The sequence below is a fragment of the Schistocerca americana genome, chromosome X, assembly GCF_021461395.2.
Source record: "Schistocerca americana isolate TAMUIC-IGC-003095 chromosome X, iqSchAmer2.1, whole genome shotgun sequence".
Classification (NCBI taxonomy): domain Eukaryota; kingdom Metazoa; phylum Arthropoda; class Insecta; order Orthoptera; family Acrididae; genus Schistocerca; species Schistocerca americana.
Genome location: NC_060130.1, coordinates 105,884,169 through 105,903,114, shown reverse-complemented (window position 1 = coordinate 105,903,114; position 18,946 = coordinate 105,884,169). Strand labels below are relative to the sequence as shown.

At 40.2% G+C, this 18,946-nt stretch overlaps 1 protein-coding gene across 4 annotated transcripts in view; it reads left to right on the top strand.

Moving 5' to 3' along the window:
* LOC124555453 (muscle calcium channel subunit alpha-1-like) overlaps nucleotides 1-18,946 on the top strand; it is a 566,027-nt gene that overhangs the window by 349,811 nt on the left and 197,270 nt on the right. For 3 of the 4 annotated variants that reach the window (XM_047129373.1, XM_047129371.1, XM_047129374.1), the window contains exon 22: nucleotides 16,746-16,853. In XM_047129373.1, the coding sequence (XP_046985329.1) occupies nucleotides 16,746-16,853 (108 nt within the window). Of the gene's footprint in view, nucleotides 1-16,745; nucleotides 16,854-18,368; nucleotides 18,477-18,946 lie in introns of all 4 variants that reach the window. The other variant, XM_047129372.1, reaches the window with a different exon arrangement.

Sequence of the window (18,946 nt, the reverse complement as noted above, 5' to 3'; positions counted from 1 at the left end):
GCATTTATCCTCTAGCTGTTCCGATCAGTCTTGTTTTTTAGACATTTGTATTCCCTTTCACCTGCTTCATTTGCTGCATTTTTATATTTTTTCCTTTTCATCGATTAAATTCAATACCTCTCATGTTATCCAGGGATTTCTACTAGGCTTTGTATTTTTACCTATTTGATCCTCTGCTGCCTTCACTATTCATGTCTCAAAGCTACTCATTCATTTCTATTGTATTCCTTTCCTCCAGTTCAGTCAGTTGTTGCCTAATGCTTCCTCTGAAACTCTCAACAACCTCTGGTTCTTTCAATGTATCCAGGTCCCATCACCTTAATTTCCAACCATTTTGCAATTTCTTCAGTTTTAATTGATATTTCATAACCAGTAAATTGTGGCCAGAGTCCATATCTGCCCCAGGAAATGTCTTACAGTTTAAAATCTTATTCCACAATTTTTCTCTTGCCATTATATAATCAATCTGAAACATTCTGTTGTCTCACGGTCTCTTTCACATATACAACTTTCTTTCATTATTCTTAAATCTAGTGTTAGTGGTGATTAAATTATGCTCTTTGCAAAATTCTACCAGGTAGCTTCCTCTTTCAATCCTTTCCCTCAGTCACTATTAACCTACACATTTTCCTTCTCTTCCATTTCCTACTATCAAATTCCATTCCACTGCTGCAATTAAATGTTTATCTCCCTTAATTATCTGAATAATTTATTTTATCTCATTATACATTTCATCAATTTCTTCATCATCTGTGGAGTTAGTTGGCATGTGAACTTGTATTACTGTGATGGGTCTTGGCTTCATGCCTATCTTGGCTGTGACAATGCGTTCACTGTGCTGATCATCGTAACTTACCCACATTCCTATTTTCTAATTCATTATTAGATCTGTTCATACATTACTCATATTTGATTTTGTTTTTAAAACCCCATATTCACCTGACCAGAAGTCCTGTTCCTCCTGCCTCTGAACTTTGCTAATTTCCATTATATTGAATTTCATACTATTCATTTTCCCTTTTTAAATTTTGTAACCTACCTTGTCAATTTTGGCAAGCAAGCCATTGCACCATGGCAGGGTCTGTGGTTCATTGATGTTGGTGATATATCACCAGTAACTGAATTCACAGTGAGCAAGACATAATTTTTTTCTTTGGGTTACTCCTATTTATTATAGTAGATGTATTCACCTTTACTCTTCTCTTCTTTTCTCTTCTTCAGTCTGTATTTTTATGTGAATTCATACTGAAATGCAGTCTCTACTTATTTAGCTCTACAAAATACACTAACTGACCACAGGTAACAATAAACCTGTTAGTGGACATTAATATGGGGATCTGTCCATCCTTCATCTTCATGATAACTTGCAATCTGCTGGGGATACTTTCAACAAGCTCTCTGAATATTTGTGGATTAATGGCAGTCTATTCTTCCTCAGGATCCAAAACCAGAGAAAGTAGTGATGTTGGTAACAGGGGTTGGGAGGGATGCTAACTCATCCCAAAGGTATTCCAATTGGTTCAGGATGGGACTCTGGTCAGGATAGTCCATTTCAGGACATAGCAAAGTGCATTGTAATGCTGGTGCAGTCAGTCATAATCTGTGAACTGTTCCTCTACTGTACACGATACACAAAGCTGTAAAATGTGTTCACATCCTTCTGCATTTAGTGTTTTCTTAAGCACAATAAGGAGACTGCAACATACCAACAAAAAAACAGCTCTTACCTTAACACCACCTCCTCTGTTCTTCACTGTTGGCACTGTGTGTGATGGCAGGTAATGTTATCCTGGTATTTATCATGTCCAAACCCTTCCATTGGTTTTCCATGGGCTATAGTGTGATTCATCACTCCAAATCACTTATTTCCAGTCACCCACTGTTCATTGGTGCTGCTTATTACATCACCTCAAGTGTCACTTAGCACTGTCTGCAAAAATGTTTGGTTTATGAAGAGCTGCTTGACCATTCTACTCCATTCTTCTTAACTCAATATGCACAGCCATTATTCTAGACAGACTGCTGGTAGCATTTTGGAATTCACAAGTCACACCTTTCACTGATTTTATCTGTTTTATTTTTTACAACCACTGTGCACAATGCTCAACGGTCCCTGTTTGTCAGTACGTGAGGTCTGCCTGGCCTTGATTTACCTGTGGTTGTTCCTTCATGATTCCACTTCATAACAACGTCATCAGAAGTTGTGTGCAGCCTGAGTTCATCTAACCGACCCATTCTGCTGTTACTGCTTCTCTACTGACACCGCAATAATCGCCACCTCCTTTTATACTGGTGGGTCCACCTCTCGTGACATCCAGTGGTCAATTCTGCAATACGTGGGGGTGTCCAGATACTTTTGATCAGATAGTGTATACGTGGGTAGAGCAATTGGAGCCTTAGCTGCACATTGCTGAAACCTCTCAGTCAGGTGGTGGAGTTGTAAGGTACTAAACTCCCATTTGAGTGTAAGTCATATAAAATCCCAATAAGGGCCTCCAGATATAGGTATTCCATAGTTTCCCTGAATTTCTTAAGGGAAATGCTGTGATGATTCCTTTGAAAACAATGTGGCCAATTTCCTTGCCCATACTTCTCCAGCCTGAGTTTCAGCTCAGCCCCTAATCATCTCATAATCAATAGAATGTTAAATTCTAATCTCTCTTCATTTTCCTTCATTGTTAAAACATGAGACCATCTGCATCAGCCATTTTGTATGGTTATTTTGAATACTACATTAAACTGCTCAAAAAAAACTTTCACACTGCTATCACATCTGCTAACTTTTGTGGTGTTAGTTTCAAGGGCAGCAGATAATGAAAGAATGAACTTTATGAAACTAAAAAACTAACTTTCAAATTGCACATCTGTGAAACTTAAGTCCTCTACTGGTTAACATTCAGTACTGTTGCTCCACCCCATTCATTGTACATGCTAGTCTTCTCCTAGTGTGTTGTCTACAGTGCTATTCAGGCCTGTCCCACTGTTTAACGCTGACACTCCTGAGGTCACCCAGTGTGGATGGAGGGCTGCTGAATGTTGAACAGCAAGTTTCAATTGGTCCCAAGCATGCTCAACTTGTTTCACATTAGCATGTAGTGGAGGCCATTCCATTCAATTGATTACTGTGTCACAGAGAAAGATTTTGATGAGACAGTTGTGCATTGATATAATGAAAGATAGACCTGTCATGAACATGTTGACTGTATGACTGAACAGTAGGCTAGAGGATGCTGTAAGTGGTACTACACAACCCTCACATAACCATCAATAGCAACGAAAGACATCCAACACGATACGAAATCAAATCGTACTGACCCGCCTCCCTGTTGAATAAGTTACAAGACATGCTTAAAAAATTCATTAATACCATGCCTCCTCCATATTCTTGTATGATGATCAGTGAGTGTCAGACAAATCCAGCACTAGTCAATGAAGAGAATCTGAAGTCATTGATCTAGGTGCCACTTTAGGTATTCCCTTGATCACATCCTTTGCACATCCTGCTGCTGTGGAGTTCCTTATGTTGTTTCTGATGAGTCTCTAGGGGTCAAATTGATCAAATGGAGATAATTTCATATTACCTGTGTCAAAACAGATCTCCGTAGTTGCTAAAAAAATCACAGCATTCAGTTTTGTCAGATTCTCCCAATCTGTAATTTGTAAGTGGTGGCCATCTGCTAGTGGTGTTGATTGTGAAAAACCACTATGAGGCATATCTTCAGTGTTTTGTCTCTCATTAGTTGGCATTCAAATTATATTGCTGTCATGTATGCTAATTCAGCTGGTATCTTCACATTCTGACACTCGTTGCCTCAAAGTAAAAATGTGCATATGGTATAAAATTGAAAACATTTTTAAAGACTGCTCAGTGTTCATAAGACACAAATTCCCATTAATGATTGGAGGCACATATTCTACTGAACTTCATTGTGTGCTCGGGGTTACTTTTAAGTCAAGTACACATAGTTATTTCCTGTGGTCAGAAGAGTAGTATTAAAGGAGTGTCTGTTGAAAAGAAAAACACAAACTTTGAAAGTTACAATGGTGTTGCCAAATGTTTCTTTAGCAGTTTGGAATTTATTAGGTACCAGAGAAGGTATTTCTCTAAGTAACATCAGAAAGAACTGCAATGTACTGTGCAATATTTTATTTACTATACTAGAAAAAGTAATAAAAATATATTTAGAAGAAAACAGTGTTCCTAACTTTATTATTGTAAATACATTAAGCAAGTTTTTTGCTGTTCCCACTTTTGTGCTAACATCTTTGTACATGTCAGGGGTGGTCACATGATGATGAATATACTGGATTTTCATTTGGGAAGAGCGTGTTTCTGATACTCATCTGATCTTCCTAATTAAGGCTTTTTGTTGTGACAGGCAAATGCTAGACTCATTCCTTCAATGAATCAATGGTCCATTCCATCTCTCTATTTTCATAAATTTGGACTGTTCATTCCATAATGACCTGCTGTTGATGCAAGTTAAAAATTAACCTCCCAAGTCTTTTCCTGTCAATGTCCTTCCTTACAACTTCTCACTCCTTGGGGGTTACACTTACTGTATCTATATCATCCATAAGCTACATCTACCTCCTGAGTGCCCCTAAAATCTGACTACGTTGGGAAGCCCAGTCTGCAGTGACATTGTTAAAGCTTGGCAAATCCCTGTTTATGAAGCTGAGGGCTGCTCCGTGCCAGTAGTTCTCTATAAATACACTATGTGATCAAAAGTATCCGGACACCTGGCTGAAAATGACTTACAAGTTCATGGCACCCTCCATCAGTAATGCTGGAATTCAATATGGTGTTGGCCCACCCACAGCCTTGTTATCAGCTTCCTCTCTCACAGGCATACATTCAATCAGGTGCTGGAAAGTTTCTTGGGGAATGGCAAGCCCATTCTTCATGGAGTCCTACACTGAGGACAGGTATCGATGTTGGTTGGTGAGGCCTGGCATGAAGTCAGCGTTCCAAAACACCCCAAAGGTGTTCTATAGGATTCAGGTTGGGATTCTGTGCAGGTCAGTCCATTACAGGGATGTTATTGTCATGTAACCACCCCACCAGAGGCCGTGCATTGTGAACAGGTGCTCAATCGTGTTCAAATATTGAATTGCCATTCCCAAATTGCTCTTCAACACTGGGAAGCATGAAGGTGCTTAAAACATCAATGTAGGCCTGTGCTGTGATAGTGCCACATGAAACAACAAGGGGTGCAAGCCCCCTCCATGAAAAACACAATCACACCATAACACCAGAACCTCTGAATTTTATTGTTTTCACTAACCACACTGGCAGATGACATTCATTGGGCATTCGCCATACCCACACCCTGCAATCAGATTGCCACATCGTGTACCGTGATTCGCCACTCCACACGTTTTTCCACTGTTCAAGCACCCAATGTTTATGCTCCTTACACCAAGTGAGGCATTGTTTGGCATTTACCAGTGTTATGTGTGGCTTATGAGCAGCTGTTCATCCATGAAATCCAAGTTTTCTCACCTCCCACCTAACTGTCATAGTATTTGCAGTTGATCCTGATATAGTTTGGAATTACTGTCTGATGGTCTGAATAAATGTCTGCCTATTACGCGTTATGGCCCTCTTCAACTGTTGGCAGTATGTCTCACTCAACAGATGAGGTTGACCCGTATGCTTTTGTGCTGTATGTATCCTTTCATGTTTCCACTTCACTATCACATTGGAAGCAGTGGATCTAGTGATGTTAAGGAGTGTGGAAATCTTGCATACAGACGTATGACCCAAGTGACACCCAATCACCTTACCACATCCAAAGTCCATGAGCTCTGCGGAGTGACCCATTCTGCTCTCTCACAATGTCTAATGACTACTGAGGTCGCTGGTATGGAGTACCTGGCAGTAGGTGGCAGCACAATGCACCTAATATGAAAAACATATGTTTTTGGGGGTGTCTGGATACTTTTGATCACATAGTGTATGTTACCTGTAAATGCTTCACTGTCCACTGTTGGATACTCAGATGAAATATCTTGCATTATGAAGTGGGGACTTTGGCTTAAACTACTGGGTAGCTATGAAGGTGTATGTAAATACAGTTCAACTTCAGTGTGTACTGCGCACAGATATATTGGGTGGTTACTTGAGCAAAGAATTCAGTAGGGGCACTCACTTTTTTATCTGCCATGACTGAGTTATATTAGGCTTGCTTGGGTACGTGAGGGTCTGCCTAGAATGACTAAATTCAATAGTTACTAATGGGAACAAAATAGTTCCATATTCTGCTTCACAGTCTTATTTCCAAAATAAAGAGTTTGATGTTGGTAGCAAGTATACTCAAACACAAAGAGTGCAAGCCACCTGAGTTCTGTGTCTTTCATAGCCCGTGAATTGTAAAACACTGTGGGAGTGGTAGATAGCTCTTTCAAAAACTATCACTAAGCATATCATGCCAATATAACTGCACATTCTAAGTAGAACTGCCATGTGAGATTTCTATGGACACCTCACAGTGTGTTAGAAAGGATTGTGTGTGACATGCTGACACATATCCTTTGATGACTCTTCGTCATGGGAGTTTTAATGCACATAATGTGCTTACTGTGCCACAAGGCTCAGCAACCACCTGCCCCATGGATCAAGCTGTAGTGAGCTCCTTATTAAAATCATGATATCCACATCTCCTGAAAACTGTCCAGAGGGTTCACTTCAGCACTGCTATTTGGTCACTATTGACCAATTTTTCTCTATGCTTTCCAGTTCTCATATACAGTTCTCGGTGGGAAGTGGTAAATGACCTGCATTGTAGTAACCATTTTCCTATTTGAATCCACTGACTAGAGAGAGCATTTCCTCCCAAAATAAGAGTTACTAGGTGTATGTTCAGTTAAGCAAACTGTTTGGTCAACAGGCAGCTTGCCATATTGTGGTAATGTCCAGGACTGGATGGGTCACATTACTGACATGAACAGTGCTGTAAGTAATTCATTAGAAGTGGCAGTGCTCAGTTGCTGCTGTAATTAAAACTGAAGCCTCCAGAGCAACTGGGTGATGTAGACCAGACAATTTTGAAACCTTTGAGGTCATAAGAGACAGAGCACAAGCTTGGAACAAAAACAGATGGCAAGAGAAATCAAGTGTGTGTGATTTTCAAAGAACCCATCCTGACATTTAGCTTAATCAGTTTGATGTAACAAGAAACTTAATTAAGAAGGGCTAAATGAGGATTTGAACATGTTCCTTTAAAACTGAGAGTCCAATCTGCTAACAATTGTGTTATTTCACTCACTCCCAAAGCTACTGCTATTGCTACTGCTTTCTGACATCACAGAATGTTAACTGAGAGCAGACAGCCAGGACTTCAGTTCCACTAACAATTGTGGCTTACAGTCTCTCCTCCTTCAGATGGCAGTTTTGACATGTGTTATCTACAGCTTGTAATTAAACCTGATTATGAAAGGTTCTCTTCCAGAATTTTGTAGCTTCTCATAGAAAGGGTCAGTTAAATTTGCCTTGCACTCTTAAATTTTATTTTATTATGAGGCATTTTTCTGTTTTTTGGTGAGATGTGAAAGATTTGTACATGTTCAAGTAAAAATCGTAGTGTTTCTGTGACTAGCTGTTTATGAAAGTCAGATTGAATGATCAGTCACCATGTTGTTTGCATATTTACGCTCCAAACAGCTTAATAGTTGCTTTTAATATGGGTTTGGAGATTTCACTCCACCACATATAACCTGACCCTGCAGTAAGCAAAAATACAGCAGGCTTTCCCAAATAAGCATCACATAATATGTGCAGCTTCCAAACTTCACAAGGATTAAAATACTATTTGGATGCATTAAATAAGGATATTATCCTGCCTCAAATATGCTTGTATGGTGTATGCGTCTGTGATATGGTCATATTTGAAGCATGCAGTTAACCATCAGGGTAATAAGAGTATTTAGGATCATATTTGCATTCAGCTGTATTTTATATCATTGCTCAACCATCTTTAAAACAACTGTAATAACTGTTAATGACCAGTTAAGTGCTATGAGATTCATTCTAAGAGATGTTTATTCTTTTTTAATTAATCTACTAATATTGATGTTTTACATCATTGTTAGCTAAAAGTCTTTCTTTGTTTCTTATTAAGATGCCAAACATTGTATTAGCCTTGATTATGCCAAAGAAAAATTGTACTTAAAATGATTTTTTTTTTAGTTTGTATTTCACAACATTGGGTAATCACCACGATTTTATCATAGTGTCTAATGCAAATGGCTCCCCTTCTTTGCTCAGCAGTGTTTCTGAACCATCTGCAGGTTTTGACTTTCAGTCAAATTTACAAATTTTTTGTGTGACCCTGAGGCAGGTGCAGAAATAGGATTTAGCTCTGGGGGTGGGAAGTCACAGTTCACAGTTTCTTACAATCTCCTTCCTTCCTTCTTCCTTCCTCCCCCCATCCCCCACCCCCACCAACCACCCCCACCCACCTTTCCTCAGGAGGCTCACGACTTTCATGAGTACATCCATGGTGAGCATGAGGCCTCAAGCTATTACAGCACCTGCTTCCTTTCTTGCGCTGCTGTCTCCCAGTGTCAACTATCCTTACTTCTCTTACTTACTGTGTTGTGATGGCAGCCTTTGAGTGTGACCTGTCTATCCACAATGTTCTGGCTTCCTTTGTCAACATATTCATTCATTTACTTTACATCACCTTTTGGCTGATGTAAATTTTTGGTCCCATTTAGGTTTGATCTTCTTTTCTGTAGTGTGAACCAAATGGGGAAGAATGCCTTAAATAGTAACTACTGCATGCAGTGTTCAAAATAACTTTCACACAATACCTGCATAGTTGCACAAATGCACTTAAAAGCCAATGTGGTACCCAGTCTGATGTGGCAGGATAATTATGTACCCTTTCTGTAGAGCCCCCTGACAACACAAGGATCACATGTCTGATGCCTGAGCTGCTTGCTCTTTTTGTCCCATGCACACAAAAGGTCCCTAGGATAATTTAACAACTACAGGAAACTTTATCTTAGCCTTTGAAGGGAATGTCCTCCCAGAAAGATTTAGTCATGGAGCACATGTGGGGCATGAAACCTTACATCCCACCACCCATGAAGTGCTTACGATGCATCCACTTTGGTCAGATATCATCCCACTGTACAAGTACTCAAAATGTGGTATCTGTGGGTAATCACTAAATGAAGGTAGTCCTTGTGTGCAACCACCTTTGTGCGTTAATTGCACAGAACACTGTCCTCCATATTCTCCAGTTTGCCCAGTCTTCAAGAAAGAAAATAAAACACACAAATATAACACTGTTGACCACCTTTTGTATACTAAGGCAAGAAAAAAATATGAACACCTGGGTGTTGTCAACATGGTGACCAGTTATGCAAAAAGTCACTGCCCCCTTCCCTCTCCCCCTCCCCCACCTCCACCTCAGTATTTTTCAAACCAGATCTATCACCATCCTCCACTCTCATGGTTCATGTGACACCATCTTCAGGAACTCCTTCCCACACCCTGCCAGAAATGCAGCCTCTCCCTTTGGCATCTACCAATGATAAGGGGTCCCTCTGGGAACCCCTCTCCCTGGAGTCGGAATCCCTGAGATCGTATTTGACACTAGCCAGTGGCTGAAGGAACTGGGGCATGTGGGTCCCAAGTCTGACCACTCTTCATCCATCCCTACATCTACTGCAGAGAAACACTTGCAAGTATCTCAACCAACAAAAATTGTGAAAGACAAGATGAGGGTGAGGGTGAGGGAGAATTGAGAGGAAGTTACTCCAGTGACCTCAGAGATGACAGGTCCACACATGCTATCAGTTTCTGAGCCAACATTCATTAGTGTTCAAATGGTTCAAATGGCTCTGAGCACTATGGGACTTAACATCTGAGGTCATCAGTCCCATAGAACTTAGAACTACTTAAACCTAACTAACCTAAGGACATCACACACATCCATGCCCGAGGCAGGATTCGAACCTGCGACCGTATTCATTAGTGTTCTCCTGCCATGCCAGTGACAGTCAATCATCCTGGGATGTCTCCTCACCCATTCGGGCCTAACCAGGATGCCCTTACCATGATGATCCAATGGATGGACAGATGCTACTGTCACCTGCTGGAACTGCAACAACTAATTTTCTCTTACTCTGCAATCTGTATCACCCTCCAAGAAACTCATTTCATTGATGACAATTCCCCAGCACTTCAGTGATACCGTGCATTCTGTTTGAATCATACCGTCTCCAGAATGGCAACTTCAGGGGTCTGAATGTAGGTTCACATAGATATTATCAGTGAGTGGATTTCTTTCCATACAAGGTTAGAAGCAGTAGCAGTGTAAGTGTAAAGTATCCCAGCAGGACTCTTACTTCCCTTGAAATAACTTCAATAATCCAACAGCTCTCCCCCCTTTTCTCCTATTTTTGGATTTCTGTGTGCATCAACCCCTGTGTGGAAGTAACACTTCATCTGGTAGGGGACTTCTGATTGACTAGCTTCTGTGCCATTCGTGCCACCTTTTTGGTTATTGATCTTATAATCTCCTCACCCAATCTTGTGACTTCACCTCAGTGGTCACTTTACAATGGTCCTTGCAACAGTGACCACTTCCCGGTGATCCCATCACTTTCTTGTCATTGCCCAATGGACCACTTACCACAATTGACTTGCCAACTTGCAGTTATATACTTCTGCTGTCTCCTTCACCTCTTTATCAGACTGCATTGATGAGGTTATGGGAGATGTCCTCGACACAATCACTCGTACTGCTGGATCTGTTATTCCTCTTTATACATGTATGCTTCACCACTGGTCAGTCCTGTGGTGCATCAGAGACATTGCAACAGCTTTTCACGATTGTTGTATGGCCCTGCAACATCTCAAGTGGTATCCTTCACATGTCACCCTTCTCACTTTTGAGTGACTGTGCTCTAAAGCCCTCTATCTAATTAAGCACAGTAAGAAGAAATGTGGTGAACACTGTGTCTCCTACATGAGATGATATGCCTCTTGCTCCCAGGTGTACACCAAGCTCCATACTGTTCTGGGTTTCATCCTTCTTGGTGACCTACATACTGATGTTTCAGTTCAGGCTGAAAACTGTGCAACAACTTCAGTTCACCCTTCTTCCCCAGCTACCTTTCCAAACTCAGAAACAGCTAGTTGAAGATATCGCCCTATGTTTCAATCCCCTGCCAACTTAAATTATATAATGAACCTTTCACTGACTGGGAAATGCTTCATCTCTCATTATGCTGCAGACCATGGTTCAGTTCATGATCAGATGATCTAACATCTAACTGTTATTCAAAGGCTGCATCTACTTCAACCATATTTGGTTTGAAGGCATAAACCCAATATCTTTCAACAGCTACAGGCCAGTTAGCATCACCAGTGTGATCTGCAAACTATGTGAAAGGATGGTTGCCTGTATATTATGCTGGAGTCTGGAATCTGAGGGTGTTTTGTTCCCCTATTGATGTGGTTTCCAGGAGGTGCGATCCACAACCCATCTGATTATGTTCAAAATGTCAATCTGACTGTCTTTTTGCTAAATGCCAACATCCCATCACAATTCTTTTTACCTGCATAAGGTGTATGAGACTGCTTGGTGCCATTACATTTTACTTGCCCTTCATGACTGGGTCTTTCAAGGTTCCCCAATGATTTTTATTTGTTAGTTTTTATCCCATGGGTTGTTCCAGGTTAGAGTTGATGCTTCACTCAGCTCTCTGAAGGTCTGAGACAACAGCATCCCTCAGGGCTCCATGCTGATTGTCACCCTTTTCGCCAATGGCATCAATGGGATAGAAGCCATTTTTTGGTCTACTGGTCAAACCTTTACTTTTGTATCTGGTACAACTCCTACTCCATAACCTTGGCCAAATGCTTACTCCAAGGCACCTTGCAAATGTATTTCTGTCATCGTACCAAGGTCCATCCTGACCCAGAACTCTACTTGGGTACCCAGCACTTAAACATTGTTGCACAGTCCCATTTTTGGGCCTCCTCTTAGATAAACAGCTGACTCCCCCTCCTCCATATTCGTGAACTAAAGACTAGCAGCATGCGGAAGCTTCAAGCTCTCTGCTTCCTTGCCCTCTCTTGTGGTGCTGATCGTACTACTCTTCTCCATTTATACCAAGCCCTGGTCTCATCCTGACTGGTCTACAGTTACCACGTTTATGGTTCAGTGAGTTTGCAAATGTTAGAACCATCCCCTCATTGTACCATTCAACTGGACACTTGTCAACTTCCAAATTAGTCCCATAGACAATCTCCTTGCTGAAGCATGAACCCTCCCCATTCAGCTCTGATGGTACCAACTCTTTCTCACTTATGCAATCAGCATCCAACAATTTCATCATTGTCCAACTTATTTATTGCATTCTTTTTGCCTGTGAGGGGCATCAACCCCCTGAGACCGCCATTAGGTGGGATAACCGGCTGGAAAGCACCTCGTACCCTTCTGCTGAGACATCCACATTACCTCCTTGGAATGTACTCCTTGGGTTTTACCACACCCCCAGTCCCCCTCCTTGGTCAGTACACAGGTCACAAATTAGTGATGATCTTTCCCATGGTCCTAAAGTTTCATTCACCTTTATAATCTTTCAGCATCTGTTCCTTTCAGTTTTCCAAGAGCATCAGGGTGCTACTGTAATTTACACTGATGGCTCTAAAAGCATGTATGGACTTGGATATGCTTTTACATGCCCCATTGGTGTGCAGCACCATTCATTTTATGGCAAAGCTGATAGCCGTTGACAGAACCCTACATTTTCTAAACAACACTCCCTTGACCGTGTTTTAATCTCCAGTGACTCAATGAACAATTTCCAGGCCATTGATCACTGGTACTCTTGTCACCCTGTGATATATGATATTCATGAACTTCTTTCTGACCTGATGCATTTTGCCTGCTCTGTTGTCTTTCTCTGGGTCCTAGGTCATGTGGGTAGCACAGGGAATGAACTAGGTGCAAATAAGACGTCCACTCACTCAGATATTGAACAACATCTGATGGGTTACTGCCCCCTTCGTAAACTGCACACTGCTGAGGCTACTGCTGTGTGGTTCTTCTCCTTCCATTCCTCCCAGAAGGAATTCGCCTTCCTATGTCACTTCCACATCAGCCATACCACACTAAATCCATAGTTTTATTCATTGTAATGAGGCACATCAAATTGTGGTTGTGGAGCCTTACAAGCAGTAACTCATATCCTGGTGGAATGTCGCCTTTTCATAGACATCTTTGCTAAGCATGATCTTTTGTATTCTTTGCCTCTGATTGGAGGACTATTCATGAACAGTTGAAATGGTACTCCATTTTCTCCATGAAAGAGGTTTTTATTGTGAGATATAAAGTTTTAAACTACTGGACCAGAGTGTGTGGTATTTGGGGTTGAGGCATCTCCCACTGTATTTTGCCAGATGCCTCTTTCATCCCTCTTTTACTCTTGTGTAATTTTTTAAAATATGGTTTGCGTCTTTTTCTGCTGCACTCTATCTTCCATTTTAGGGGTGCCTTGACTACAGTTGATCAGAGGTGAGACGGCTGTGGGTGGGAAGGTTTCTATCACATGCAAAGCCCTGAGGACACCTACAGGCTACTGTACCTATTTCCCTCACCTTATTGTTGCTTTTTACAGTCCATTATGTTTCTAACTTTCTCAGTTGTTCTGAACCTCCCGACTACAAGGCATTCTTTGCTCTGTTCCTGTCTTCACCCTTAATTGGGATGGCAGGAGTTGGATATGGAGGGATTTCTCTCACCACAGATGAACCCTGGTAGATCCCTCATCTGTTGTGACTTACATACTGGCCCAGTCCATATATTTCTCTGTAAATTATTTCTCCGCTCTGCCATCAGTATTGCCTTCAGTGTATCGATTTTACGGCTGCTACATACTTTCATCGTCAGCACAAATTCCTGGTGGATGACACTAGCTACAAATGAACTACCTCTGGAATGGGGGAGTGATGACATCACTGTTTGGTCACTTAATGCTCAACCGACCAACCATCCCTCCCCCATCTTGCACCCAAATTCTAACTTGTCATCACCTGCAGTTTTAATGTACTACATATGTCTTTGACAATAATAATAATAATAATAAATATAAAATATATAAAACATTGTAATAAAATAATAATTTGGTTACAGCTGTGCTTAGTACATTGCTTTAACATAACTTTGCCAGCCAGTGTAGCCAAGTGCTTCTAGAAGCTTCAGTCTGGAACCGCGCGACCGCTATGATCACAGGTTCAAATCCTCCCTCTGTGTGTGTGTGTGTGTGTGTGTGTGTGTGTGTGTGTGTGTGTGTGTGTGTGTGTACACTATTTGAAAGCCATTTATCCTAAAATTTGAGGTGTACATGTCTCATGCAATTGATGTAAAAATTATAATAGCAACAAACTCTCTATTCACTTGGCACTCAACTGCACACACAGGTCTTCGAAATATGACAATTCGAGTGAGTAAGTGAGAAGAATGCTCTTTCTTTTACTCATTTCTGCCTGTTCTGAAAATCAGATATTCTTAGTGTTCAGCATGTAGAGGGTGTCTTGCCCTTCCTGTTCTGGGTTACCCAATTTCCCGTGGTTTACTGGTCCTATCTGTGGACTCTTGGACTGTGATGGATACGCTTTAGCTGCACATAAGGACAACCTGTGACTGGAACCCATGTTCTCCACAGGCATTCAGGTTGCAAGGCCATCAATCTGGGCAAGAAGCTTTAATTCCTTGCCATTTTTTGAGACTTCTAATTTTCGTTTGGAAACTCATATATCGAAAAATATAAATGCTTTTACTAATATTGCCTGCCCTGGGAGCAATGGAGCAGATAAGGTGCCACTGAGGGAATAAATTTTTTCCGTTATGTGGTAATTACAGGGTGTGGACAACAGTATGGAAACACCAAAAACACAACACATTACCATGCCTGGTATGGTGGAGGAAAATGTTTGGTACTCAAAACAGCTCCCAGTCATCTCAGAATGGATAATTACTGAACCCATATGATTTTCAATGGGTTCTTACACCATTCTTCCTGCAAAATAGTGACAAGTTCAGCTAAAGATGATGGAGGTTGATAGTGATCACACAGTGTTCTGTCCAAAATTGACCACGAAGGCTCAGTATATTGAGATAAACCAGTTGTGAAAGATGTGGGCTGCGTGGGCAGTTCCTGTCATCTTGGAACACATATCACCACTTGGAAACAAATTATACCATGGGATGGACCTTATCAGCCAGAATGGTAGCTTTGGCATCATGTATTCCTGTTACAGGCATTGGCATCACTGATGTGTGGTTTCTGAATTTTTTTTTTTGTGCTGATAGGGTTCATGAGTGCAATATTCATCTCAGAAGTGACTCTTGCAAATGTTGTCTTCTTATTTTTCGTCACACTCCTCTTCAGTGACCAGTTGCCATGGTCACTCAACACACACTGTGATCCATGTTGTGACCTGGCAGATGATATTTTTCCATTTTCCCTATATCTGGTGTAAATCCTTGATTGGTGCCTCTTAAAACATCGAAAATGTTGACGCCATATGAGCACCAACAATTTGTCCATGTCTAAATTCACTTAGCTCCAATATAATGGCACTCACAACTACATAGAACACTGTTCTGGCCATCACCATACTGAGGACATTTGACAGGTGCTGCATGTAGTCACATACAACAAGAACACTGTTCTGACCATCAGCATACTGAGGACATTTGACAGGTGCTGTCTGTGGTCACATACAACAGTGCCACATGCAGACTTGGCTAGCATCTGCATTTATGTTGTCATGTTTTTCTTGTGATGTTTTCACATTTTTCTCCAGCCCCTGTATATGGCCTTTGACTATAAAGTTATGTTAGCAATGAAAGGCAGCAGAATTTTCTGTTCATGGTATTTATTTACTGTTGAAGCTTTCATGTATAAATAACACTAAGAAAACTAACAGATGTATAAGAAAAAAGACATAGAAACTATAAATCTTCAAAGACTGTGTATAAATTACATGCAGATTGCTTTGTATGTGCAGTGTTCTGACTCATCTCATTTATATAATGTCTCTCTCTCTCTCTCTCTCTCTCTCTCTCTCTCTCTCTCTCTCTCTCTCTCTCTCACACACACACACACACACACACACACACACACACACACACACACACACACACACACACACACATTTTCATTTTTGTTGTTGCTGCTGTATTTTTATTTTTATTTTATTTTATTTTTTTTATTTTTTATTTTATTTTATTATTTTTTTTTTTTTATACATTTAGTAAAGTATTTCTTTTGTTGATACATTTTCTGTAATTATTTAATAATGATTTTATAGAATTGAAAATAAGTTTTATTTATCTTAAGATAAAACTTAATTATGAGAAATACATCAAAGAATTGGTTACACTTAAAGATTAATAATTGTAGTAGATCAACTTGTTGGCAAATATACAGTGATAACTGCAGGAATGTGTGGTATGCTGGGCAGTTGGGTATCATATAATATTTCTGTCAGTTGTTCACAGAGTAGTTTAAGGCATTATGCCTTACATGGCAGGATGAGTACGTGAATTGAGTGGGTGAATGAGTGATTGTGTGTGAGTTGGTGGCAGAGTATTTAAAGATGTAATTATGCACATATATGGAACAGGGAGCATATGCAGATCAGTGAAGTGTGGAACAGGTGTATTCTCATAAAACAATTTCTGGTACATTTTCATAATATATCTATTCCATAGCATGTAGTCCAGTGCGTGATAGTTGCTGTAAAGACTATCGGCAACATTGTGCTGGTCACCTGCCTTCTACAGTTCATGTTTGCAGTTATTGGAGTCCAATTGTTTAAGGTAGGCAGCAGTTAAAAGAATGTTTTATTGACAAATGCACCTTTGGGAAAGGATTAATCTTAATGAGTTAACTTTTGTGATAATTTGTAAAAAAAAAAAATCAATATTAATTTCAGCACTTCAATTTGTGGTGTATCTCAGATCAGTTTGATTCTTAATTATCATTATGACACCATGCTCCACATGAGTCAGGGAGTCAGCCAGCAAGTTTTTCTGTGACACTGTCTCAGAAAGCTTCCCATACTCATTTATGCATGTCTGTGTGAATTAGACATTGTGGCCACACCTTTCCCTTTATTTTTGATACGGATTTCATTTAGGAAGCTCATTAACTATGGAGTAGCTTGTTAACATATTAGTGTCTTAATAACTAGATCAGAATTCCCAGTGTCACCCTTGTATGAGACATTAGTCATACCTACTCCTTATGTGTGTACATGTCCATTAGCAGGGAAATAGGCTTATTTCAAACCAAGAAACATTTTTGTCATGAAAGTCTCTATGTATGAGCTCTCTCTCTCTCTCTCTCTCTCTCTCACACACACACACACACACACACACACACACACACACACACACATAGGATGAGGAAGAGCTAATGAGTAAAGTTACAGCTGCACAGAGGGAGCCATCAGGCATGCAGCTATCTAACAAGTTAGTCAGTATACCATCACATATAACTGCTTACTTCTATCAATTATATGCTTCATAAAGGTGATTTGCTGCACCTTGAATGACTGAATTTACATAAGATACTGCCAGAATGAAGGACTTATTTGTGAGCTCCATCAAACACAGCAGTATTTAGATATGGGGCAGCATATATTTCAGTGGAGAAATGGAAAAACCAAGTGCATTTAATAACTTGGAGAAGCTCTTTCTCTTCTGTATTTCAATAAATACCATCAACACTTGTTCAAAAAACAGCTTATTGATTGTGTGATATAATGTTATTTGTATACATTGCTTGCTGGCTCCCTACACTCTGAAGTAATTTTCAGCTTGCGAGTGTTATTTATTCATTTATACTCCTTATTCCCAATAAAAAAGTCATCACGACCAATTGTCTTTTCCCTGTTTCTTATACCCTCCCCCTTTAAGGGAGAAATTTTTTTATTACCAGAGTGAAGAAAAAAAGCTAGGTCTATCAAAGATTCTGCTGAGCATTTGTAGCAACACAGAAACAGCAGTGAATTTTTTGTCTGTAGAGGTTTCTTATACTTTGAAAAGAGTTAGCATACAGATTGATGTTCAGTTTCTCACAGTTTTTACTGCAATAAAATACTTTCACTTTTCTTGGATTAAAATCTTTGATGATCAAAAATTTTGAATTCTAGTTTTATTTCCATCACTCTGTCAGTTCTGGCACGGAGTTGTCATTCCAGCTCTCCTGCCCATCTCCCCTTAGGTGCATTTGACTGTATTCCTGCCTGCCTACCTGCCTAGCTTTGGGCTAGAATAACCATCACATCAATGCCCATACTGACACTTGCCTCTCTCTCTCTCCTCCCCTAGTACGTAGTGAAATGCGTGATAGTAGCCATTAAGACGATCGGCAATATCATGCTGGTAACCTACCTTCTGCAGTTCATGTTCGCTGTCATTGGAGTGCAGCTATTCAAGGTAACTCCCTCCAGAGCCTCTGTATATGTAGCACCTTGACGCTTCAGTATTGTTTTTACAGTTTTCTTGCATTTTGTATCCACTGGTATAGAATGTTTGAAAATTAACTTCATGCTTGCGAAGACTTTCACCATTAGTGTCTCTTGTGTGCAGATTCATGTTAAATGCATGAATGACTCATATCCAAAAGACTGCACTGCATGTTTGCTGCCCATGCACAGCTTAGCTCTGTTATATCCATAGAATAAGTTCTTTTAGTAAAATTTGAGATATCTGTTTGAGATACATGTCCATCTTTAACTACTGTTTCATATCATGCCAGTTATTCACTTAGCCTGGAAGACAAAGAAACTACAGAGAAAATTTAAAAAACCTAATATATTTCTTGTGCCATACAAAACTTGCTTTTTGTGCTTAATGTGAATTTGAAAGAATGGAATTAGAACTTAAGTAGTGTCTTGTTTGTTCTT